At 43.8% G+C, this 25592-nt stretch overlaps 1 protein-coding gene across 2 annotated transcripts in view; it reads left to right on the top strand.

The window, feature by feature from the left end:
* The window catches only part of LOC111863021, a 112927-nt gene that overhangs the window by 47510 nt on the left and 39825 nt on the right, over positions 1-25592 (top strand). For both annotated transcript variants that reach the window (XM_033750895.1, XM_033750896.1), the window contains 3 exons: positions 2645-2830; positions 3514-3643; positions 22963-23102. In XM_033750895.1, the coding sequence (XP_033606786.1) occupies positions 2645-2830; positions 3514-3643; positions 22963-23102 (456 nt within the window). The remainder of the gene's footprint in view (positions 1-2644; positions 2831-3513; positions 3644-22962; positions 23103-25592) is intronic.

Here is a 25592-nt window from a genome sequence, read left to right as displayed (position 1 = left end):
TCCATCTTGAGAGCAGTTGAATGGCTTGGAATGCGGAGAGCAGTAGCTGTGGTGACACACATGGTAGCATCTCTTCCCTCAAGAGAATCCAACTAGCCACACCAGTTCTTCGTCATGTCATTGACGTCAATAGCATGTCCCCAAACCTACCGGTTCTTCTTGTCTACAGTACTTCCTAGTGCTATTGACCTCAAGGTTCCTGGATCCTCTGGCCGTTTCTCCCCCCCCTCCCTTAGTCAACACACACCATATATGGTCTTAATCGCTCCCCACTGCTCCCATTGGTCCGTTCTCCCTAACCACCCCCCCTGCCTACTTCGTATATAAGCAGCACCTTTCACATCACCACAGCTACTGCTCTCCGCATTCCAAGCCATTCAACTGCTCTGAAGATGGAGGCGCTACGTTCCTCCCTAACGTCGGCCAAAACGAAGAATACACGGTGCCTAAACCCAGAAGACGACTTTCTTCACCCTCAGTCTATGTTCCTCCCTTAATGTCAGAGACCAAGTTTTACACTCATACAGAACCAAGGATGAATTTGTAGCGTGCATGAACATGGCGTGAAAAGTCTTTGAGTTTATGGAAGGAAAGCCCCGTGAATTCTACGGGATCTCCAGTATGGTGATTTTAGTTCCCACAGTAAGGCAAAGGCATAATTGTCCCTGTGCTTAATTAATTAAGCACCACGCCATGAAATCACGTGGGAAAGTGGAGGTACAGTTCCACCATTATTAACCTCGGCACAAGCTGGAGGTGAGTGATCAGCTACACGCCCCGGCCACTTTATCATCGGAGAAAGACCCCCGGTACCCATTGGATAGGAGGCCGGGTGGATCCAAGAATCGGTCTGATCGATTTGGAGAAGAGAAAATTCTTGACCCTACCGGGACTAGAACTCCGACCCCTCAGCCGTCCAGCCCGTAGCCAGTCGCTATACTGACTGAGCTATCCCAGTTCCTTCCATCTATGTTGGAAATACAACAATGAAGTAAAGATGTAAGTCACTGTCTGCTCATGACATACGCTCAAAATATTTTAGACTGACAATAGGAAGATTTCTCAAACCTGCGAACGTTCAGGTTTCAGTTTTATCGGTTCTGAAGCTGGGTAGTCTGATGTATAGGCATAAACGTTTCTAAGGAGCCTGCTGTTTCCTTCTTCAGTGTAAAATATTTGTAGACATCAAGCGAACTACATCCTAGACGACTGTAAGCTTGATTCTTACCACGGCCAGTGCCTCAGATCTCACATCGATTCATATTTCAACATACTTCTTGAGCACTGGGATAGCTCAGTCAGTATAGTGACTAAACTACGAATAAGACCAGAAAATCATGGTTCGATTCCCAGTATGGGGACACTGGGGTCCACCCAGCCTCTGAGATAAACTGGCCGGAGCGTGAATTCAACCATTCACCTCCATCTAGTACCGAGGTTAAGAATACTCCTCAATGCATCTTCATGGCGCTGTGCTTAATTAAACACAGGGCCTAAGTCACCTTCACCCTGCCCCTTAGAAATATACACTCATCTCTGCTGGGGTTTCCATCTGTTACTCACAGGCTTGTAGCACGCACTAAGATATAGACCATTCTGCCCCTCTCAAACCCCGTCGTCAGACACGAGATCATAATTCAGACAAATTTACGGCTCATTCGAGCCACAGACAGAAAAATTTGGACATTTAAATCAAAGTGTGAGACATTGTACTGTCTATCTCTCTCTCTATCTGTNCATAATTCAGACAAATTTACGGCTCATTCGAGCCACAGACAGAAAATTGTGAACATTTAAATCAAAGTGTGAGACATTGTACTATCTATCTCTCTCTCTATCTGTCTGTCTCTCTGTCTGACTGTCTATCTATCTATGCCTCTACAGCCCTTTGTTGGACCTTGGCCGCTTTTTCAGTTTCTTGATCTTTTTACACAGACGGTAAGACTCCTTGTACGGGGGATCAGCCCGTCGCAAAGCCGTTACCTACACACAGGACAGCATAAACACCGAATAATCACACACAGGCATCCATGCCTCAAGTGGGATTCGAACCCACGATCCCAGTGTTTGAGCGGGTGAAGAGAGTTCATGTGTTAGACCGCGCGGCCACTGTGACCGGCTAGACATTGTGCTACGTGCACACGTGACTGTAGCGGATATCCTGTGGAGGGATCATACAAACATTGTACCAAATTTATGTGTCTGAGGTATTCAGTGAGGTGACTATGAAGTGTTCTGGCTTCTGAGAGGTGAAGACTCGTAATCTTGTTAGAAGTTCAGATATTTGGAAGGAATGTACTGCCCCCATTTTCATGGTTAAAAATTGAGCCAATAAACCAGCATTAAGGAGCAATGATCAAGATTTATCCTCATTGGTTACTTGCTTCATTCGCTCTTCAGCACTCAAGATGGTGGCAGTGCATTCTCAGAAATGTCTGTAAACGCCTACCATGTCACATTCCATATGCTAGTAATCTCCACGGAACTTCTTGACCGCCTCAGGAAGTACATGAAAATTCCTGATGATGACCCAGCTGGACCGAAATATATAACAAATTAATATAAATATGGGTTTATTACGAATGTGTTGTGTTGACGGTTATTACGAATAATACGCCTGGTAATTCTGCAACACTTGTCACAGGTGCACATCCTGCCTGGGGGAGTCAGCCCGTGCTCAGTGGTTCCGGCACTCCGATGGCTGGAGGTCGGGCTCCGTACAGAGCACTCACAAGCGCTCACCCTGGGACTCACTGCCATCACTGCGACACGAAGGCAGCCTGGGTGACAGTGGCTACAAGTCCAACCGCGCCGATTCCTTTGAACAGAGGCGAGTACCTGTCACTGTCACAGAGCTGTGCCTTCCTTAGTTCATTCATTCATTCACCAAGCAGTAACGCTTCAGACTTGTATTGTGGAAGTTCCCGGTTCGAATCTATGCCGGGTCAACAATAATCCTGGCTTGAAGACTGACCAAAACATTAGCCCAGTCAAGCAACCAACAAATTGCATGCAGGAAGTTCTGGTTGCCTGCTTGGATTGCACTTCTGCCTTGATGGTGGAGGCGTTATGGACCTCTAAAGCGTCGGTGTACTCGTACCAAACTGTAGGTTAATAGTCCTCATAGTCACCGATTTGGGAATCTCATATCCAACATATTTTCAGCATAGGCACCCACTGCAATTTATCAAATGAACTCTCCACAAACGCCATTCCTCAAGTTAGTGCGGGCTTGGGAGCTTCCAGCATTCTTTCCAGTGGTGAAGTCAGTCTTCCAGGGGTAGCCTTCAGTTGTAAACGGATGACAACCAGAAAAATTGCTTACAAACTAATATTTAAGCCGTTTAAACTATTTTTACTACATTTAAAACAATTATTTTAGTTTTTATTTTGTAATATATGGTCTATTTCCGTTTTCCCACTTTCCAATTTTGAGTTTTGGGTATGTAGTTTACTCCCCTGCTGGCGCCCATCATTACATGTCATTTTCTGATGAAATGTGTGGTTGTGCAGGGGCCTGTTCGACCGACAGGACAGCCTACGCTCTGACTACATGAGTGACCGGGAATCCCGCTATGGCATCGTGCAGCAGGCATCCATCGAGAGCACGGACTCACGCCTCTGCTATCTCACTTCCTCTGAGGTAAGATACTGTTGATCTGGCCATTACTGGGACAATATGGCAGTCAGGACGCGGCAAACTGTCCTGAAGACAAAGCAGGTTACAGCTTGCTATGTATCTTGTGTAGGGAGACACCAACGTCTGAAGGACTTGCTGTCTGTCTCCTCCTTTCTTTCGTAGCAGTTAATTTTATCGGCGTGGGGTCTTTAGCCCCACGTTCAACCTCCAACTTGGAGGATCAGGGACTGCACTTCGTCTGGCCCCTACTCTTTGACGTGTGTGCCATGGGTGGCCCTACCAGGAGCTTACGCTCCCGCCAGCATAGCTCTCCGGGTCACTGGGGCTCGCAGACCTCCTCTCCATTATAATGTGACAGTCCTCGAGCAGGGGTTTTCTACGTAGAGCAATATTTCCGGGATGTAATCATGTAATTTATCTACTGATTATCTTAGTAGATCAAATTATATAGCGTCGAATATTGTGATGATAATAAATTGCAAAGGATATGTGAGGAAGTGGTCGTGGATTATCTTGAGGGATTATCCTGGGAGAACTAAGGAAAACTTTGAAAACACTCAGGATAACTGGTTCCTGAGCCAAGACATGAACCTGGAAAATCCAGAACATGAAGGAGAGGTGTTAACTTCTCGAATTCGTCGCCTGTTTGAAGCCGTGTAGTCTGGTAGAATTTAATTTTGGAGGAGAGTACTGTGTACGTCCTCAGGCACAAGGCGTAAGCTGAGTGAGTAAGCGGATTTCCTGTTTCACTGCTTAACGGTGAAGAAGAGGCAGCAATTTCCTCCAGTATGCTGAATGTATTTTACCAGACTAAACGGCACGACATTCACAGAAGATAGTACTTTTCATAGTTACTGCCATGATGACCTCAGCTGTTACAACATTCTACCAGATTACACGGTACACATCCCAGAAGATAGTACTTTTCAGGAAATTTCTTATTCTTGTCGAAACCACCTACAGGTTATTGAACACGAGTCTTTCCTCTATCATCCACCATGTTGTCACCTAATTTCCCCAGCTTGTAGGACAGAGAAACCTGACTTCTTTGGTGACGTAGAATTGCAAATGAATAACAATATTTTTCTGTCCGGATTAAAGATGTCACAGATAAATCTCACACTGGGTCCAGACTTGAGGAGCTCTGATGATGGTTTTTGTTAGTATTACTGGCATTCTGGACTTTGTACTTCATCTAGTATTCCAAACCTAACGCAACATTTCGGAAACTGGATCTGTTTCTATTCTCAGATGGAAAGGTACTTAGTTTGGTAACTTAGAAAGAGCTGGGGTTAGCCAGAATATTTGGCGACGGATAAATTCAGAACAGCAGTAATATAAAGAGCAGGCCTGCGCATGTTTCTTTCAATTATTCAAAAGTTCTGAACTGTCATACAGTCGCGGAGAAATTAAAAGAAAGGCATCCATTACAACCCCCCTCCCCATTTTCCTCTATTGCAAACGCTTTTCCAAGATTCTAAAGTCAACTCTTGTTTCTTCTGCTGAATTAATTAAATAGCCGAACACACTTCCAGTATTTAGATTTATTTACCACTGATATTAGCTAAGAAAGTCTTGAGGGCCAAGGAACCTTGGTTCGAGTTCCTGCTGTTGCAAGGAATTTTCTTCTCTCTGCAGAGTTCAGATTAGCTCTCCCGTCTAGGCAGTCTCCTGTCAGATGGGTATCATATTCTTTTTTCCAAGGGTTAATTTGGCCGAAGCGTGAGCTCACCACCAACTCCGACCTAGTTCTGAGGTTAAAAATACATGAACCTATAACTCAATTTCTCCATACAGCTTCATAGCATAGTGATTAATTAATTAAGTGACGGGAAATATTATCGCTTATCAATTCTGTTGTGGATATTAATTTTTTTTTTCATTTATAAGGAAACATATTTCTTTACTCTGTGACCAGCAAGGGGTCAGGAGCTGAAGCCTCTTAAATTTAAGTCTGAGAATATGATAATGCCCTGCGTGACCAGGGCTATAACAGCCTCTGGAGGTGATGACAGATGAATATGGAGCAGTACTGAAATGATGACTATCAGGGGAAAACCGAAGAAACTTGAAGAAAAACGGATCTATTTCCACTTATCCGCCATAAATATCACACGCAGTCACCCGAGATTGAACCTAAGACTCCAGAGTGAGAAGCCAGCTCCTGCTAAGCAGTTATGACATGGAATGGCGTGTTAAATATTGCCTGGTTTTGGGCGCGATCCTGAGCCAGATTCCACTGCCTCCCATGTCTATAATATCCCAAAGATCTACTCACATCTTCTCGGATTTTTCGCTGCCTTCAAAATGCCTATTTTCCAAGATGTTACTCCACACAAATTCCCTGCGCCTTTCTTTATTTACTTCCTGGCTACATGTCCCGTGCATTGTAACCCCCTGCATTTCATGTATAAATCATTAAGTTCTTCTCAGTGCTTTACTTTAGAGTATTCATTTGGCCCATTTTGTCCTAAATACTGTCACGCATTAGGGATTGGCGTGACTAATGCTAATGGGTTCTCGATATGATGATTGTATTTACTGGAATTTCTTTACAATTATAAGAGCTCACACACTGAACTCCTCCTGAACGACGTCTGTCGGACGAATCTCTATGAAGAGTCTCTGACTCCTGTCCGAATTCACGAATGGACTCCCTTTTATAACTTCCACGCGGCCCGAACAGAGATCACCGCCTCTAAATGTTCCATTCCTGTTCTTCATGAATTCGTTTCCTCGGAAACCGTGTGTTAATTCCAAACAACGGTTCGGTTTTCTATGTGTTTGCAACTTTCAGTTTCCGTATCCATGGAAACCGTGTTCCGTAATCACTTGGTTTCCTGGAATCAATCCCTCCGTGGCAACATATCTGTCCATTCGTTTCCTAGAAACGGCCCTCGTGTCACAATATTTCTTGAGCATTAGTGTTTTATATATTTACGATTTTTAATTCAAAACGTTTCTAATCATTGCATATTAGACATACGTGTAGTATTAGAAGTAATGATTATGCTACCTTGACATGGTAAAAACACGGCTGTCCTTTAAGTTTGTTTATCATAGAGTACTCTGAACACAACATAATGTTTTCATATCTTCTCCTGAAGATGCGAACGGATTCCGAAAAGTGTGTTTTGCAGAATACCGAACGATGGACAAAGTGCAGAAACCCAGTAATACTACATACGTACTTGCAATGTTTGTTCCTCCTTTAAGCAAGAGTAAGGGATAACATTTCACTCATACAGAACACTTTGAAGAATTACATTGTTACTCTGTTGTGTTTCATAAAACGTTTATGCTATACTGAAGCCACGTAAATGAGTCCCGTGGATAGTGGGGATGATATTGTGCGCCATTCTAGCAAAGATTGTCATGTGTTGCCAACATTACAACGAACAGACTAGAGGAGAATATAACAACTCGAGAGTGATGTGGTCAATCCATTGGACGTCTTTCCTCTAAAGGGGGTTGGTACTTGGCCAAGGTTAATAGGAAAGGTGGGTAATGGAATATTAACCAAAATGGACCTCTCGGTGGTGTTTAAAAGGACCGGTTTCTATAACATTCTCCTAGCCCCTCCCCTTGGGACCGAACCGGGAAACTGCCCTTCTTTTCCCCACGTGTCTACTGGACCAAAATATATACGCAAAGACTGACTTGTGCAACTCACATCCGCCCTCAAGCTGGATACAGTATACACTTCCAAGAAGTCGGACACATTACCCACATCCAGTCAACGTCAGCAATAAACTATTAACAAAGCTAAAATCAATAATTTTTCAGAATTTTTTAGTTTTGGCAAGAAAATTTGCCTTGGAACTATGACTTAAATATTAAATGTAAAGAATAAACTGGCTTCTTGCTACTGAATAGTGTAAAACTTTCGCGCTTATCACTTCACCATCACAATATATTTTCGTGAAATATTTGTACTTGCCTATCAGACTGAACGGTATCACAACCCCAAAATTCACAATACAAACCTAGAAGACTGAGGTAATATGTCCCTCCAAAACGTTGGTGTCCACCTGACAGGTTGCAAGGTAGCATAACTGAAGAGCACCGCAATATAGAATCCTGAAGATGGAGGCACTCTGTCCCTCCGAAACGTTCGGACCTACCTACCAGACAAGGAGCTGTTTTAGCTCAGAAGACTACAATATATAACCCTGAAGACGGAGATAGTGTAGCCCTCCGAAACTTTCGTATCCACTTATCGAAAATCAAGGTGTCATAACTCAGAAGATCCTGAAGATTGAGAGAGTATATCACTCCGAAACGTTCGTACCCACTTGTCAGTCTGCAGCAACTTTGCTGTTCATGCTGTATAGAGTCAAACACGGTGAATAATGAATTGAAAGTATCTGAAAGGAAGCGGTCTTGATCCAATTTCAGATCCTCTCCTCGCATTTGCCTTGATTTTCGGAGGAAAACCACGAAAATCGTAAGTCAGGATGGTGGTTGTCCTGGCCCTCAGTCTTATGTTCTGTGCGAAAGACCAAGCTTTACAGCCACACAAACCTTTCAGAACCCTTGCGAGAAAACACGTAGGTGTAATTTGGGGATGTCAAGAAAATAAAATCTCGATTGAGACGGATTTATTTGGAGGTCCGATTATCTACTGCATGCGCGTGTGCATGACGTCACTGGTCGATTTCGCAAGAACAGGGGACCTATCCAAACCCCACTCGCTGCAATGTTGCGCTCATATGCCCGGGCGATCTTGTAAGAGTTCCGAAACTTCAATTTCCGAATCGGCCTATGTCCTGTGCGGTGAACACTACTGCATACTGAAGTCCGTGTAACCACTGTAGTTCGGCAGCGCAGTAGGCCTTCAGTTAATGCGTTAGTGTACCAACAGAACTGGACTATTTCACGTGGAATGATACGCAAGAGAATAGAGGCCATCATCATGAAGCTCCTGGTATGTATTTAGTACACTAATATCACAGTGAAGACAGATGTCACCTTCAATTGACCCATCTGTCACTTCAACCAATGCAGTGTGACCTTGACGCCGCAGGTCAATACAAGTGACGGCAGCCATGTTGCTATGCGGGTGGCCGATACGTTTGTGAATGAATATTACAACAAAGAGACACGTGATGTAATGTGTCTCGGCTTTACTGACCAGCCACAGACACGTCAAGTCACGTCACGTCACACTACGTGTAGTTGTGCCCTGTTTGCGTTCTGTTAAAATGATGCGTAAGGCGGCACAAACAAACCGAATATGCTTTGTTCGTAGAATTGGTGTTAAAATGTTAGTTAAACCCCAAAGTTAATATTATTAGTATTAATATTCTTGATTGTTATTTTTGTTTAATTGTTTAAAACTTAAATAAAAGCATAATAACATATAAAACAAATTTTCGCTTTCTTTTTAAATGTGGTATTTAACTATACATTTGCATTAAAATACTTACTTAGTTTAATTTCGAATATTACAGGGGCTGTATAGAGGCTGACTTTATGTACGATTATTTGCAGTTACAGAGGATGTAGTTGCTGTATTGTCTCACAGATGGTGCAAATCGTCAGTCTTTTCCGACGCATAATTAGATAATTCATGCATATATTTCCGAATCATATGTTACAGAACTCAATTTGTATGTTTCCTTGCGAACACAGATGTCACTGGCCTCGTGGAAAACGTTGAAGTTACGTGTTACATAACACGGCTGATACCATTCATTATTATCCTGTGATGGCGTGTCTGAGTGATATTACGTAAACTTTTGTAAATGGGAGGGAGGAAGGAATGAGAGAGGAATGACGATAGAAGAAACAAATGAAAGTGATAAGAAAACAATAGGGGAGCAAAAGGAAGGAGATTAATTTACGAAAGTTCATATAACAAATGAACAAACTTTCCGATGCATTTTCAACGGAAATTACGCTATGCTACATCGACAAACACCGACCAGGGAGCGATGTTATATTCGCTTCCTTTTCGGCGATGGTCGGGGAAGTACCTCTGACCTCAATTCACGCCACGAGAGACGTTACTCGGAATGGAAAGACTGTGGGTTGCTCGTGTGATTGTAAACTGCTCATGTCACCTGTTCACTTCCGCTCCATACACATCCTGAATAGATTACATGTGCAGTGTTTACGTTAAATTCTTCGAAAATCGCTTAATGAGAATAAAACAGGTGGAATGGAGGATTATGGAGGTCACAGTAGAGGGGGTAGATAATTTCTAGGCTCTGGGAATTTAATTTTCCTTTTTAATCTCATAAATTCCTCCCTCTCTGTTTCTTGCTCTCTCCTCTCTGTTTCGCCCTCTTTCAAGAGAGGAATTTAGAAGATTATACGCATGCGCTTGGTACCAAAATGCAAAAAAATAAAAATGTTAAAGTAATTATAATGTAATCAATCCAGACTGAGTTACTGCCCAAAACGGAATAGATACTTTATGAAGAAAGCAGTCTTCTGGGATGTGGCACCGTGTATATGTGATATTAACCGACGTTTCGGAGGAACGCATCGCCTCCATCTTCAGGGTAGAAGGAAAAATATAAGAAATCCGCAAGCGAAGAATACGGTTCTCACGGTCTCTTCGCTTGCGGATTTCTTATATTTTTTCTTCTACCCTGAAGATGGAGGCGATGCGTTCCTCCAAAACGTCGGTTAACACCACATATACACGGTGCCACATCCCAGAAGACTGATTTCTTCATAGTCACCGTCGTGAAAACCTCAAATCTTACATAGATACTTTATGTTTCAATGTTTTTCGGACTGTTAGGACAGTCTAATGCATGGACTTTATTTGATATAGAAGGTATCCCTCGCTTTCTAAATAACTCATGGTGTCTCGTACATCGTGTAAAATATTCACAGACAACTACTGAGTGCTTCTTACTAAGTAAATAAACGAAATTCTTAAAAAATAGCGGAATATATAGAGGAAAAAAAATGTTTTTAATAAGCCTGTAAGTAGTTGGTTTGTGTAAATGAGTTACCAATTTTCGAAAATACAGCACAATTTAATGTAGAAAATTTAAATTTTCTGCTGGATCCTTTTGTTCCTCATATTGTTGCGGAACTACGGGAAGGTAACCTCATGATGCGAATATAATATCACCACCCCCAGGCGCCGTCAGGATATTTTTCAGGGGAGCACCCTACATTATTCAAGGCAGAAAAACATAAAAAAAACTTTTAAGTTATAGTACTTTTGTATTTCCTTCTTTTTGTTAATTTTTAAGTTTCTCTGGAAGACCTAGCAGGGAACAGACGCCTAGCTTGCCTCTGCAGGCGTCCATATCCCCAAGCATGAAACATGCGGTTACCCCCGTAACTGTATCATAAATTCTAATTTACAGAGTGTGCGCGTGAAGCCATGCTTTTTTATCGTACAGCAGAATAATTGCAAGGCTTGTCAGCACGACTCAGTACATTCTCAAACGAGTTCTAAGAAACCAATGCACGAAGCATCTAATCGAACGCACTTTTGTTCAAAATATGGCAATACGTCAAGACGATTCTCTTTATAAATGGGCTTATAGTATAAGGACGCTGTCAGGATCTACATTTCTGACACCAGATGTCACGTGTAGGGGTGACTGTAGATGGGATTTGATTTGGTAAATAGATTTATTAACCACTTATACACACGACTAGGATATACAAGCAATTACAGCGCCACCGCCAATCTCCACGCTTTACAAATCACCACAGCACCCGCTAAGCATTTTCCAGCCTACTATGTCTTCACCAGCCGTTCCCTGGTAACGGTTTCTAACGGTGAAGATTCTTAAGCTTCACGCTCTTATGTTCTATCTTAACATCTGACTTTGTCCCTTGCGTATAATATCTAGGAACGGACCACGTAAAAACACCCCGTAAACAGTAATTCTGTTGTTCCGTGAGTATTCGATGCAGCGGGAACGTGCTAAGCGAGCCGTTGCCCAGAAACGGTCGTTGTTCATAGAGATGCCGCCTAGCAACGGGTCTATACGCCACAGTACAATGTCGGATGGTAGTGTGATTGATGTGTTTGCAAAGGATCTGGAAGGAGACAGTCGTGGTCTAATCCAGCTGCAACTCAGGCATGCCCCCGGAGTATCTGAGGAACACATCGACACATCTCAGTCATGATATTCGGTGTCCCGGTCGAGACTCGAATCCAGTACCTCCAAACTACAAGTCCGGAGCCCTGTCGTTATGCTAAGCTGCTCGGTTAAGGAAGTTCCATATCTAGAAGCGAAAATCTGAGTTGAATTTCAGGTTCCCACAGTTGTGGCTAGGAAGAATACTGTCATCTGTAAATTACGCCGTATAGTCCGATAGAAGTTTACCGACGTTGCAGAGAAATGTACTGCCTCCATCTTCAGGGTTAAAGAGTAAGTCAACCAAGAAACCAGCAAGAGTAAGACAGCAAGATACAGGCAATATATTTCTCCGAAACGTCGATTAACTTTCACCGGGCTACACCGCGTTATATCCCAGTAGATGGAACTCTTCACATATGTTCTTAATTAACTACGGCTCTTCCAAATTTTTTCCCCAGAAAATCCCCCCCCCCCCCCCGCGACAACACCCATACACACTCTGGACAGGGTGCTTGTCCTTAACATAATGCTTTGTTCATTACATATAGAACTTTCATGCGTGCCTTTTCGTGTATTTTCCTTATTTTTAAACAAAAATTTCAGGGAAGAATTAATCGCCTACTTTCCTCTGATGAGACACGGACAGCATAGAAAACTACGCGTCGAAAAATGCTTCTATTGTTGCGTGTGTATTCGTTGCCGCGATAACGTTTTTTTACAGAACCGTTACCTAGCAACATTCAAAGGCACACAGACTGAAGTTAGGTATTTATGAAGCGCGCCGTTGAGATAGGCTCATGTACCGTAATATACATACCAAATTTAATAAATATTGGTTTAGGCATTCAAGCGTTAAGGAGGGAACACTCAGACAGACAGGAAAGAGATAGCATGAGCCTAAATGTAAAAGGAGGCTTATGACATCGCCTTGCTCTCTGTCTTTGTATCCGTCAATGTCCATCTGTCTGTGTATCCCCCAAATTTTTAGGCGTATGAGATCTCTTTGGTCACTGTGTGTTTGTCTGTGTGTTTGTATATCAAATTAATTTATTTTTTGGTTTTCTATTGGGTCCGTGTCGTATCAATAGAAAGCAGGCGATTAGTTATTCCAAGAACTTATTGTCTTCTTTTCAAGATGCTGTCAGTATCTAGACCAGGGGTGACAAAACTGTACCAATATAGGTGAGGGCCCGGATTAGGCATTGTAAATGTTCTGCCGGACTGGAAAGAGGTGAACGCCATTTTATTAACTATTCTTTAATACGCGGAACTGGATATTGCGCACTCGTCACAACAGTATGACAGTTGGTGCTGCTTGCAGTTGCTGGCGAATTCTTTGATTTTAATAAATGCTTATATAAAATAAAAATGTGATAAAATTTTTTTTTACAAGAGCTTCGACAGCCGGATGAAAGTCCCCAACAGGCCGTATCCGGCCCCCAGGGCCGTAGCATTCCCACCCCTGATTTAGATCATACAGCGTTCAGTTATATAATTTATGGTGTACCAGCCAAAATTCGAACTTTCCGAGCATGAGCTTAGCGTGTAGTCGCTACTCCAGCCTGCTCAGTGCCGTAGCAGCAGAACTAGACTATTAACACAAATTTATTTTTCTAATGCCATACCCCTAATTGTACCGGTCTATTTAAGGGGAAATTGTACTTAAGCCCTGTCGTAGCAGTGACAGGCTCAGTGGTTATGAAGTGTGTCACATTCAGCTTTTTTGTTTACAGGGATTTACTTCTAAACACGCATTCCAGATATTTTTCACTAAGGTCTATTTGTAAGAGCACAGTCTGTTAAAACACAAATACACGCATATATATATATATATATATATGAAACTAGTATAAATTTATTAACAAGAAGTTCTGGGAAGAACTAATCGCCTACTTTGCTTTGGAAAGAGCCTTCGGTGCCCATCAGTTAGGAAGCTGGGTGGGACCCCGATACGTTTTGGACGATGCGGAGAAAATACTTGACTACCCGGATTCGAACTCCGACCCCTCGATCGCCATCCCGTCTCCTGATCCTCCATGCTCAATGCACGAATCACAATGCTGCAATACCTTTCTGCAGACTGAATGACAGGTTTAAATGGGAGAATTCCCTTTATTACGAAAGCATTTTTAGGTTAACTGAATTATGTTCCATTCTGTATATACCTGTACTTTCCTTCTGGCCGTGAAACATAACGATGATCCACATACCGACCTTTAGTATGTTAATACTTCCTGTTTATTTAATTAGTGCGTTTATTTAACGACGCTTCCTGTATCCAGACTACAGACTTTCCCCACCCTTGTGAGCAGTTGCGTTCCTGGAAGTAATTCGTAAAGCGAAATTCCAGTGTTATAATTGCGGGATAACCCCCCGAACAACCAAAAGACTTATAAGCAGTGGAAACATATTATATTATGTCATGACCATTGGAAACCATACTACGCCTAAAACGCAAATTTTTAGCATAAATAAATAATATAAATAACAATGGCAGAACAAGCAAACTTCTGGTCTATATCACAATTCCGCCACCCAGCGCTACCGGGTACCACTGTGGCAATTGAATGGCACAGGCTTCCATTTTGCTAGCTCTGTCACTAATTGTGGAACGTTTCCTCGCATCAGCCGTCATTAATAGTCTAGAAGCCACAAAATTGTTAAAAAGCACAACAATCTTATTCAAGATATGCAGCAGAGCAGATCGCAAAGGGGAGCTGACTGGGCGAAGTTACGTTCCTTTATTTTCGTCTAAGTCCCACGCAATCGTTTTTGTTCGGACAGGGTTTCGGATAAGTGAGTTCGCGTTCCGATGAAAAGCCAAAACGTCTGTGTGTACTTTATTATGAAAGTTCGTACGAAAGAAATTTCTCAATGCTGTAGCCTTCCGAAGGCACTGGCCATATGAACGAGTTTCGGCTGAAAGACAAACAGCAGGTTAGTTTTCTGAGGGCTCCCAGAGCCGTCAAACAGTAAAATGTTGTCATTAGTCCTGTGGGACTCGGAATCAAGAATCGCTGTACTGGCGAGGACCAGCAGCAATTTAACTGTCAGATAAACAGCGGAATCTTTCCATAAATTCTGATTTATTCGTATGGCTCCCAGGTAGGGGGCAGCTATGCGTCTTCCCTCCACTCCATACATTTGGAAATGAAACATATGAAAAGAGGAATGCAATATCATCATCATTTGGAAAACCGCACGTTTTTAGTCATAGCTTTCCTTAGAAGGTTCTGTCAGGTTTGATCGGATTTACACTTCTTTCGATTTTGCAAGAACATTTTTTCAAAGCAATGTAGGGAGCCCAACCTGTAGGACAAGGTCACCGTATTTCTATCCCCCCAGTGACTGGGTGACCTAGTTACACCTCCAGACACCGGGTTCCATTTTTAGTCGCCTTCTACGACTCCTAGAGATAAAATGGAGGTATTCTAACCGGCCTCCACGAGGGGAGGAATGAATTACGAGTATACAACATATCAATATCAGATTTAAAATTATTTTTTAAGTTTATTCTTACATTTTGAATATTCTGAAATGTCCCGTAAAAATATTCTTATGCGGCTTAAATATAGGCTGCAAATTTTCTGCTTGCCCCCCCAATTTGAAAAAAAAAGTCTTAGTGGCGCCCCTGAGCAGGCGTGTGTGTGTATCTGGGGGCACACATAAAATCGATGAAGACGCCGATATCGATACATAACAGCATGAGAATGTGAGCCACATAAACAAAGAAGAGTGTTGGGGCTTCGACATTGATCCCAGACTCCTCCCTCCCTCTTGGTCCGAGCGTTGCCATGCCAACCGCCCCGCCTGCATGTGGAGACCTCTGGCTGGCTTCGTGACGTCACACGGATGCTGCTCGCATTTGGGGCTGAGTCGAGCATCTCGTTTGCACGGGATTACAAGGTTTGCTGTTGCAGTGCTGGCGGCCATTTCTGCTCTTGTGTGTGGAATGCGCCAAATGCATGATCGGCAAGCGCGACTCGTCTAGAAGACGCACTCGAATGCTGCTGAGGTGTTGAGCGACCATCTTGTTTGAGTATCTGAACACCAGATGGCGTAACGCCGACACCGTACCGTGCGAAGTGCCTTTCTTGTCCACTATCCCAAGAAGGTCCAGCGAGATGAAGAACACATGTGCCTTGCACCTGAACATGAGGAACATGGATTGATGACGCCGACGTGGCGCTATGGTGGAGTCATCCTCCACCCTGCCCCGTTACGGGCGGCGCCCTCTCCATGTGGTGTCCAGCGCCCTGCGTCGCCGTCGCAACAAGACGGTGCATTTCGGTGACAACCTGGTGGCATCTGAGTTGTTAGAGCCCAATGTCCAACAGCTCTTCACCTTCATTGAGACGGTGCTGAGCGCCTGGGTTCTGGACGAGGACAGCGACGGCAATGACAGAAGGCGCAGAAGCAGAAGTCTCCAGCATCCCAGGAGGACGCCCTCCGATGTGCTGGAACTCATTGGAAGCAATCTCAACGGCGAGAGGAATGTTGGGTGTTCGGGGTTCAAACATCAACACTGGGGCATTGAGCCAGATGGCTGCAACGCCATCTTCCTCAGTAAGGTAACCATCCTTCACATGTATTCTGGCGGTGCTCGGTTAGAATCTTGGTGGCACATTTCCTCTTCTGATTTAGGTCTCTTGTGGTTTCCCTATACCCGTTCAGGCATATGTCAGGATGCCTGTTCTCGAACACCTTTAATCTGTATTCTTCTTTGACATGAAAGACTAAATTCAACACACATGCAGAACAAGTAAAATTATGGATTTTGTCATTAAACAGCTGTACTTTTAATAGTGTCACTGCCATTCGAGTGGCTAGTAGTTGCATTCGAGTGGTTTGAAATCGCAGTAGAGTGGCTGGCAGTCACAGTCGAGTGGTTTGAAGTCGCAGTAGAGTGGCTGGCAGTCACAGTCGAGTGGTTTGAAGTCGAAGTCGAGTGGCTGGCAGTCACAGTCGAGTGGTTTGAAGTCGAAGTCGAGTGGCTGGCAGTCACAGTCGAGTGGTTTGAAGTCGCAGTAGAGTGGCTGGCAGTCACAGTCGAGTGGTTTGAAGTCGAAGTCGAGTGGCTGGCAGTCACAGTCGAGTGGTTTGAAGTCGAAGTCGAGTGGCTGGCAGTCACAGTCGAGTGGTTTGAAGTCGCAGTAGAGTGGCTGGCAGTCACAGTCGAGTGGTTTGAAGTCGAAGTCGAGTGGCTGGCAGTCACAGTCGAGTGGTTTGAAGTCGAAGTCGAGTGGCTGGCAGTCACAGTCGAGTGGTTTGAAGTCGCAGTAGAGTGGCTGGCAGTCACAGTCGAGTGGTTTGAAGTCGAAGTCGAGTGGCTGGCAGTCACAGTCGAGTGGTTTGAAGTCGAAGTCGAGTGGCTGGCAGTCACAGTCGAGTGGTTTGAAGTCGCAGTAGAGTGGCTGGCAGTCACAGTCGAGTGGTTTGAAGTCGAAGTCGAGTGGCTGGCAGTCACAGTCGAGTGGTTTGAAGTCGAAGTCGAGTGGCTGGCAGTCACAGTCGAGTGGTTTGAAGTCGAAGTTGAGTGGCTGGTAGTCTCACTCCAGTAGTTTTAAGTCGCAGTCGAGTGGCTGGCAGTCACAGTCGAGTGATTTGAAGTCGAAGTTGTGTGGTTGGAAGTCGCACTCGAGTAGTTAGTAGTCTCAGTCAAGTGGTTGGAAGTCGCACTGGCGAAGTCGGCAGTCCTGCTTGTATTAATGAAATCCTGAGTTCAGATTTCAGTCATGAGAACAACTATTTTGACTGAAGCTTTCGTGTTTTTCCTCAGATCCTGAAGGCAATGTCATGTTCCATTTAGAGCCATTTATTGATAAGTGTTTAAACTAGCCACAGAAAATATAGTGTCCTGTCGTATTTAGAGTGTGTCACTACGAAATAAGGTGCATCAAGGAAATTTGGTGGGTTCACCCGACCGGTGTTTTTGACAGAGCGAAGGGTACTATCCCCTAAGATGTGATGCCGTGTGGGCTGGTAGAAGTTTGCCGACGATTCATAGTGGTAACCAGAGCAAGCTACTAGATTTTTTGCCGGTTGCTTGTTTGATTTAATTTCCGACCCCGAAGCTAGAGGTATTAAATCCCTCCGAAACATCAACAAAACTCTACCAGACTGCAAGGCGCCACATCTTAGAAAATGGTACCCTTCATATTTAACGTTGTGAGATTCCCAAATCCATAGCACAGAACAGCTATGAAAGTGAAAACTAAACAGGGGAAAATTCCTTTTTGTTTCATATTTATAGCCCTACTCACTTCTGAGATATGGCTGTTCAAATTTCGACCTAATTTATAGAGCCTCTGTATTGTCCAAAGTGAAGTTAATTGACTACGTGTTGCGTGCGGAATTGAATCTGCAAAACGCCGTGAACGAGCGGCAACTTCTCCGCTACGACTGTATAGCGTGTTGCATGCACGAAGCTCTGCAGGCACTTGTTCATTCCACAGCTGTTTCGTGTCCATTTGTCTCTCACCTTGCTACCAAATTCGTGTATCATTGCGATGAAAGTGTCACATCGGGAACTAATAATTCAGATTTACTGTACGTTGAACTGGGTTCGATTAATCTCAAGAGGGTAAAGAATATGTGAGATTCGAGTTTCTGCCGGCAGTGACTACGAAGTTTAGAGTCTTCTAGGATGTACTGCCGTGTAGTCTGGTAGGTCTCTACCAGCCCTTCAGAGGAACCTGATTGATTTTATTGTGGGGGTGTAGCTCTAGTCTTTCTTAACCTTTGGCATTATATGCAGATGTGCTATTAGCAGCAGAAACCGGCAGCTTTACCCCCGAGGGAAATAGTTCTCGGTCATCTCCGCACTTGGAAGAATCAGCGCATGCGCCGGTCGAGTGCAGAGATGATCACTACATGAAGCTTCGCCGCTTGTTGAAATATGTATGTTAATGCTAAACGCATGATAGTCTACTAAAACTAAATTAAACCCCATTATCTTAGCCCTCTGAAGCCTCACTCACTCATGGAGTTGAGCCCTCCTTGAGAAGCTGTTAGTTGTGCAGCTACTCAAGAATTTCCCAGCATTTAATGGAATCCGAGGGTTTATTACCTTGTTCACAAGAACCATCCACTGGTCCCTATCCTGAGCCAGATCAATCCAGTCCATAACAACCAATCCTATCTCTCCAAGATCCATTCTAATATTGTCTACCCACCTATGCCTTGGTCTTCCTAGTGGTCTCTTTACTTTTTGCTTTACCACCAATATCCTATATGCTTCATATTCTACCCTATTCATGCTACATGCCATGTCCATCTCATTCTCCTTGACATGATCATGCTAATTATACTTGGAGAGGAGTACAATTTATGAAGCTCCTCATTATGTAGTTTTCTCCAACCTCCCGTCACTTCATCTCTCTTCGGTCCAAATAATCTCCTCAACATCCTGTTCCCAAACACCCTCAGTCTGTGTTTCTCCCTTAATATCAGAGACAAAGTTTCACACCCATACAGAAACACAGACAAAATTATAATTTTGTATAATCTATTCTCTCTTCTTTTAGAAGCTTCGAAAACGCCCAAACAATATTTAACAAATTATTTCCTATTCTACAGAAAATACACTGCGTCTCCATTTCAGAGACAGACTGTTGATGTTGTTTGAGGAGGTAATCACTATTTGCTGTCAGAAAAATATTGTCATGTGTAGGGGGTGACTTTTAGACATGGTTTCAATTCGATGATTGGATTTATTTCACTCATACACTCAGTTTGTAACTACAGGCAGTACAGCGCTATCACTCAGCTACACTTTACTGTTCAACGTTACACACACGCTAGGATTCTCAGTCTTCACTAGTCGTATCCTGGCAACGGATTTCAACATTGCAGTTATACCAGTCTCACTGTAACTGCAGTACACAACCTACTTCCTCTCTCGTCATTTCTTCTCCATCACCTTCGACTGTCGTTTCAAGATACCCCTTCAATTCTAATTCTAGCCAGGCTGTAAGCCTCGTTCTACAGCCTCGGGGAGAACCCAACAGAAAACACCGTTTCCGTCGTTATAGCCCCAAAATACTTCGATTGTTTCTTACGTATTTTGCCGCAGGAACCTATTTACAGTGTTGTTGCCTAGCAATGAACGTTTACTCTGGCTCCACTATTCCGGCTTTCAGGCATCATGTCACATTATGAAACATAAAAACTGAGCGAGTTGGAGTAGCGGTGACGCTCTTTGGGCTTGTCCTGGAGGTACGTGGTTAGAACCTCGGTCGGAATATAGGATTCCGTGAGGTCTTCTGTGGGTTTCTTCAGTCCCTCCATGCAAATACCGAGGTGTATTAAGATTAGGCTATACCAAGTTTCTTCAAAATACTGCCATGTGGTGTGTTTGACTATAGACGGGGTTTGGATTTGTGTGGATTTATTGACCACTTATATACAACTAGCAACTACAAGCAATTACAGCGCAAAAGCAAAACTCCACAATTCACAAAGCACAACAGCACCCGTTAAGCATTTTCCAGTCTATGACTTCACCAGCCGTTTCTTGGCAACGGCTTCTAACAGCGGAGATACTTCAGGTTCACGCGTTCAGGTCGTATCTTCACTACCTCCTGTTGTAGAACTCAAGTCTCAATTAACTTAGTGCCTTGCTTAAAATATCTCAACACAGACCGCATACAAAACACCGTTCTTCTATTATTGCGCTCGTGTCCGTTGCAGCGGGAACGTGTTTACAAAGCAGTTTCCCAGAAATGGACGCGGCGCGGCCCACAGAAAACACCGTTCTCATACTGTTGCATTCGTCTGTGTTGTGGGCATTACTAGCAACGGCCGCTGTTTACAGGGTCACCGCTTAGCAACGGGTCTATGCGCCACAATACTTTTGTGAGCAAGCGGATGGCACATACAGGACGTCAGGTTTAGCTGAGCCAAAAATATCCTGTTTGAAATGAATACAAAGCATAAGAGAAGTGTCTCTTTGTGAAGTTGGTGGAGTGAAGAGCCACTTGTTCCATCCCATTCTATCGGTGACACTTTGTTCTTGTATCCATTGTTATATAGAGAGCTTGAGACTCCAGATGTGCCCTGGGAGGTCATACTTCAACACTCCACTTGTAACAGTTCACAAACTGACACCGATCGGATATACTGCATAGACTGGAGGGGGCTGGATATAGACTTCGCCATGCCACAGGCTAGGATAAAAATGAATTTATATACGGTTTACTATTGACGCTATCAGCTTCTAAACTAGACTCCGTGTGATTTTTTTTGTTCATTTTCTTCATTTTTAAAAAATAAAAGTGGGCTTATGAGATCGCCGTGCTCTCTGTCTGTGTATCCTCCTTACCAAGTTGTTAATACCTGAAACAATATTTACGGAGCTTGGAATGTATATCATGGCGCCTAAGGTCATCTCAACGGCTCAAAGCCCCGTTATCAGTCTGTGTCTGTACGTGCAGCCTCTATCGTTGCCAGGAAACGACTCGATAAATAACGCTACTGCTGCAAAAAATACACACATAACAATAGAAGAATTGTTGGACGCGTCGTGTTCTGTTCCTCTGTGTTGTTTCCACGGTTCTAATCTGGCGAGGTGCAGTCAGCCATTTGTTATTTTTTCGACTTTTACAAGAGAATGCTGTGTTTGTCTCGAGGTTGATTTATTTTCCAGTATTTGGCGGGCTGTCATATTTTCAGGCCCTAAGCCATGGCTCAGACAGCTTGTACATTAAACCGCCATAGATATCCTGTCGCTTGGATGTAATCTGTACACGAAACCTTGAGCAAACTGGAAGGATTTATACAGGCCTCATTTGTCCGATTCAATATCTGTTCCCCTCCTGCATTGTTCGGACTTGCTTTGATTTTCTCAGGTCAGTGGCTATCAAACTATATCCGAGCAGAACACTTGCGTTCCGCAAGCCAAGGTGTTCCGCAATTGAAATCAAATATGAAACTTTCCTCAGATTCCTCATAAATGAAAACAGAGTTGACGGACTGCATGTTACATTGCCATTTTACATATTTACATATGCATAATTGTTATTATTCATTTATTTCATGAATGTGTTAAACTAACTAACTAGCTTCATGAAGCTGAGCCCCTCTTGAGAAGCCGCCAGTTCTGCAGCTACAAGAACTTCCTAACATTTTATGGAACCCGAAGGTTCATTACCGTCTTCACAAGAGCCCTCCACTGGTCTCTATCCTGAGCCAGATCAATCCAGTCCATACCAACACATCCTATCAAAGATCCATTTTAGTATTATCCAATAACCCACGTCTTGGTTTTCCTTGTGGCCTCTTTCCATCTGGCTCTCCAACAAATATCCTATATGCAATAATCTTCTACCCTTTCGTGCTATATGCCCTGCCTATCTCATCCTCCTTGACTTGATCATTCTAATTATACTTGGAGAAGAGTACAAGTTATGAAGCTCCTCATTATGCAGTTTTCTCCAACCTCATGTCACTTCGTCCCTCTTCGCTCTAAATATTCTCCTCAACACCCTGTTCTCAAACACCCTCAGTCTGTGTGGGAGTTTGTATCACTAAAACAAATTAAAATCTTGGAAATTAATTTTCGTGTTCTTATTTCTTAAAATAACTGAAATATAAACTAATTTTTGTGATTTTAGAGAAGCAAATGTCTGAATGAAATCTGTGGATTTCGTTTCTGTTTCGTGGAGGCCCTGTCACTCCCCCTTAAATCCGGCCCTGGATTTAATTACCCTAAAATATTGGATGAAGGGGACAAACGTAACTTCTTGTTATGCAAGGGTACAGCCATTTCAAAATAATGTCACACAAAATTTAGAGTTATTTCGACTCCAGCCATCGTCCTAAATTTTACATAATCCCACAATATTTCGGAAATGGATTCACTTTCCGTCGTCAGGTGGAGAGGATATAGAGATTTCTATTTTCTCAGGGTCCACAGCATGAACCCTTCTGCACCCAGGTAGACCTCTCCAACTGAAGGCGGAAATAGAACTAATTTCCGAAGCATTAGGGTTATTAGGCGCGTTCGCAAACCTATGGCTCGCCTACTAAAATCGTTTCGTCTATCCGTCTGTATGCATGAAATAACTTAGAAACGTCCGAAAGGATTTTCCTGAGATTGTATCTCGATTAGAGCAGCCCCACTGACTTGCAAATCATTTCCTTGTCATCATTCATCAGTCATCGCACTATTCGGCGTAAACAGCCTTAGTCGCTGAAGGCGGTTGAAGTCCGTGGGCAGGCAGATCACGTGATCCAGTTACTGTTAACTTTTGTCTGCAGATGTCGGACGACGACAGGATGTCTCTGACAACGGCGGTGAGCGACGAAGAGGAGAGCGTCCACAATTCGCCGTACCGCGCCAAGCAGACAGGCACCGCTGCGGCGTCCTTCAACTGCACCGGCGCCGTCAGGAAGGCGGGGTGAGTTCGCGATGCTCAGTAAATATTCCCACGGAACAGAAACGCTGGCTCGAACACCGCATGCACAAGAGATATGATGCCGTCTACTCTGGTAGAATTCCGTCATCGTTTCGGAGGAACTTACTGCCCACATCTTCAGGGTCGAAAATTATGTTCAAGAAGCAATCAGCAGGAAGCAAAATTGTGTTTGCTGCTTACTTGGCTTATTCTTCGACCCTGAGGATAGAAGCAGTACGTTCCTCTGAAACATCGGTGAGCTTCTACCGGACTATACGGCGTCACATCCTAGAAAAAAATGCATTCTTACTTGTCACTGCTGTGAGGACTTGCAAATCGGAAGCAGTGTTTTTGTTTGTATGCAAGTCCTGTGAACATGCAAACAGATTATTCTGTAATGTGAAATAGTGGCGTCATTTAAATGATAATAATTTAATAAAATTATATTCTTCTTACATTATCGTTGAGATAAATTATAAGAACTCATAACCTAATTCCATGCAGACGAGTTCTTCTTAAGAAGCTGCCAGTCGCTCAGCTACTCAATTTCCTGACATTTTATGGAACAAGAAGATTCACTACCGTGCTCATAAGAGTGGGCCACTGGCCCCTATCATGAGCCATATCAATCCAGTCCATACCACTTCACCTGTCTAAGATCCATTTTAATATTGTCCACTCAGTTACGTCTAGGCCTTCCTAACGGTCTCCTTCCTTGTAGTTTTCCCACCACACCCTGTATGCAGTCCGCTCCCCGTCATTCGTGCGGAAAGTATATAGAAACAATATGAAAAAAATAGTTATTTTGGCTCAAAATTCGATATACAAAACCGAAAAACGTAAAATAGTTAAAGTTGTCCTTATGCTTCAATGAATCACTATGCCATGGAGGCTAAGGGGGGAGAGGATGTGTAGATCCACATTCTCTTGACATCGGCACTAGTTAGAGATGAGTGGTCAGCTTCGAGCCCCGGCCGCTTTACCCCCGGGGAAGAGCCCCGGTAATGATTGGATAAAAGGCTATGTGGGTCCCAGAGCCGCTCTGGGCGACGTGCAGAAGACAAAAAGTATTGACCCTACCAGGACTCGAACTCCGACCCCTCGCTCGTCCAGCCCGTAAAAGTAAAAAAGTAAAGCTATCCCTGTAACAGGCCGTGCAGGCCCATGGGTTTGTGAGATGTTGAGGGTCCCACATTTTCTAGACAATCGGCTCACAGATGGCGGTGAGGTTGTCAGCCTTACGCACCGGCCGCGCTTTACTCCCAAGGAAAGTTATTTAATTAATTCCTGGTACTCATTTCTGTTAAAGGATGAGTCGACCCCAGGGCCATAGTGCGGCTGGAAGGATTAGGTGAATTGAAAAAAAACTCCAATGACCTCATCGGGACTTTAACCCGCGACCTTCCGGCTTGTAGCATAGCGCCTCAACCAACTACGCTACGGCGTGCCCCCGTCCAGCCCCTAGTCAGATAAAATTGAAACACGATGGAAAATAGTTCTGTCGAAACGTGAAAGCAGTATATCAGAGTTAGCCGTGTTCAGGCGTGTTTGTAACACATTCAGTGTCAATCCTGTCACTGCACTAATTAAGTTGACCGCGGGCCACAGCCTGTGCCGACAAGTGACGGAGGGACTACGGTCACTACACACGCAAATCTCATTTGCTCCTGCAGATGTCACTCAGGTGCAGAGAAACTGAAGCACGAAGAGTAAACAATGCAGAGACTGTACGTTTCTTTAAAACTTATTCTCTTCCTTTTCCGTTTGTAACATACAGTCCATATTTTGAAACGTGGCAGTTCTGAACAGAATGCGCAGTACATTTGGTCGAGTCTACTGAGAGAGACCCACCCCCATCCAAAGTGCTAGAGTAGCTAGTTGAGGCAGCGTGCTACAAGCTGGAAGGTCGCGATTTCGAATTCTAATATGATCATTGGATTTTTCAATTGACGTAGGCCTAATCCTTCCAGCCGCACTATGGCCCTGGGAGTCGACTAAGCCTCTAACAGAAATGAGTACCAGGAATCTTCCTGAGGGGTAAAGGGCAGCTGGCGCGTAAGGCTGGCAACATCACCACCATCTGTGAGCCGATTGTCTACAAAATGTGGGAGCCTCGACGTCTCACAACCCTACGGGCCTCCACGGAATGTTACAGGGATACCTTTACATCCTACCACTGAGAGAAAGAGACTGTAGGGTGTGTATTACTTAGACATGAGTGCCGCCGTACAGCTTTAGCGCAACACAACCGCAACCACTGTCCCGCTGCGTCTCATTTCCTCTCACTCGCATTCCAGAGGCCATGGCAAAAATCACGGCCTATATTATATATACGCAGTATTTGAGGTTCTAACACCGTGTAGTCAGTTTGGAAGTAAATCGACGTTTCGGAGTAACATATCGCTTCTGTCTTAGGGTCGAATAATCCGAGCAACACAGCAGCGTGAAAGCAGGTGGCTCGTATGTTCAGAACCCAGTTTCCGTGGAAGAATG

Source organism: Cryptotermes secundus, unplaced genomic scaffold, assembly GCF_002891405.2.
Source record: "Cryptotermes secundus unplaced genomic scaffold, Csec_1.0 scaffold1016, whole genome shotgun sequence".
NCBI lineage: Eukaryota > Metazoa > Arthropoda > Insecta > Blattodea > Kalotermitidae > Cryptotermes > Cryptotermes secundus.
Note: the sequence above shows the minus strand (reverse complement) of the source record. Positions and strands in the feature narration are given on the sequence as shown.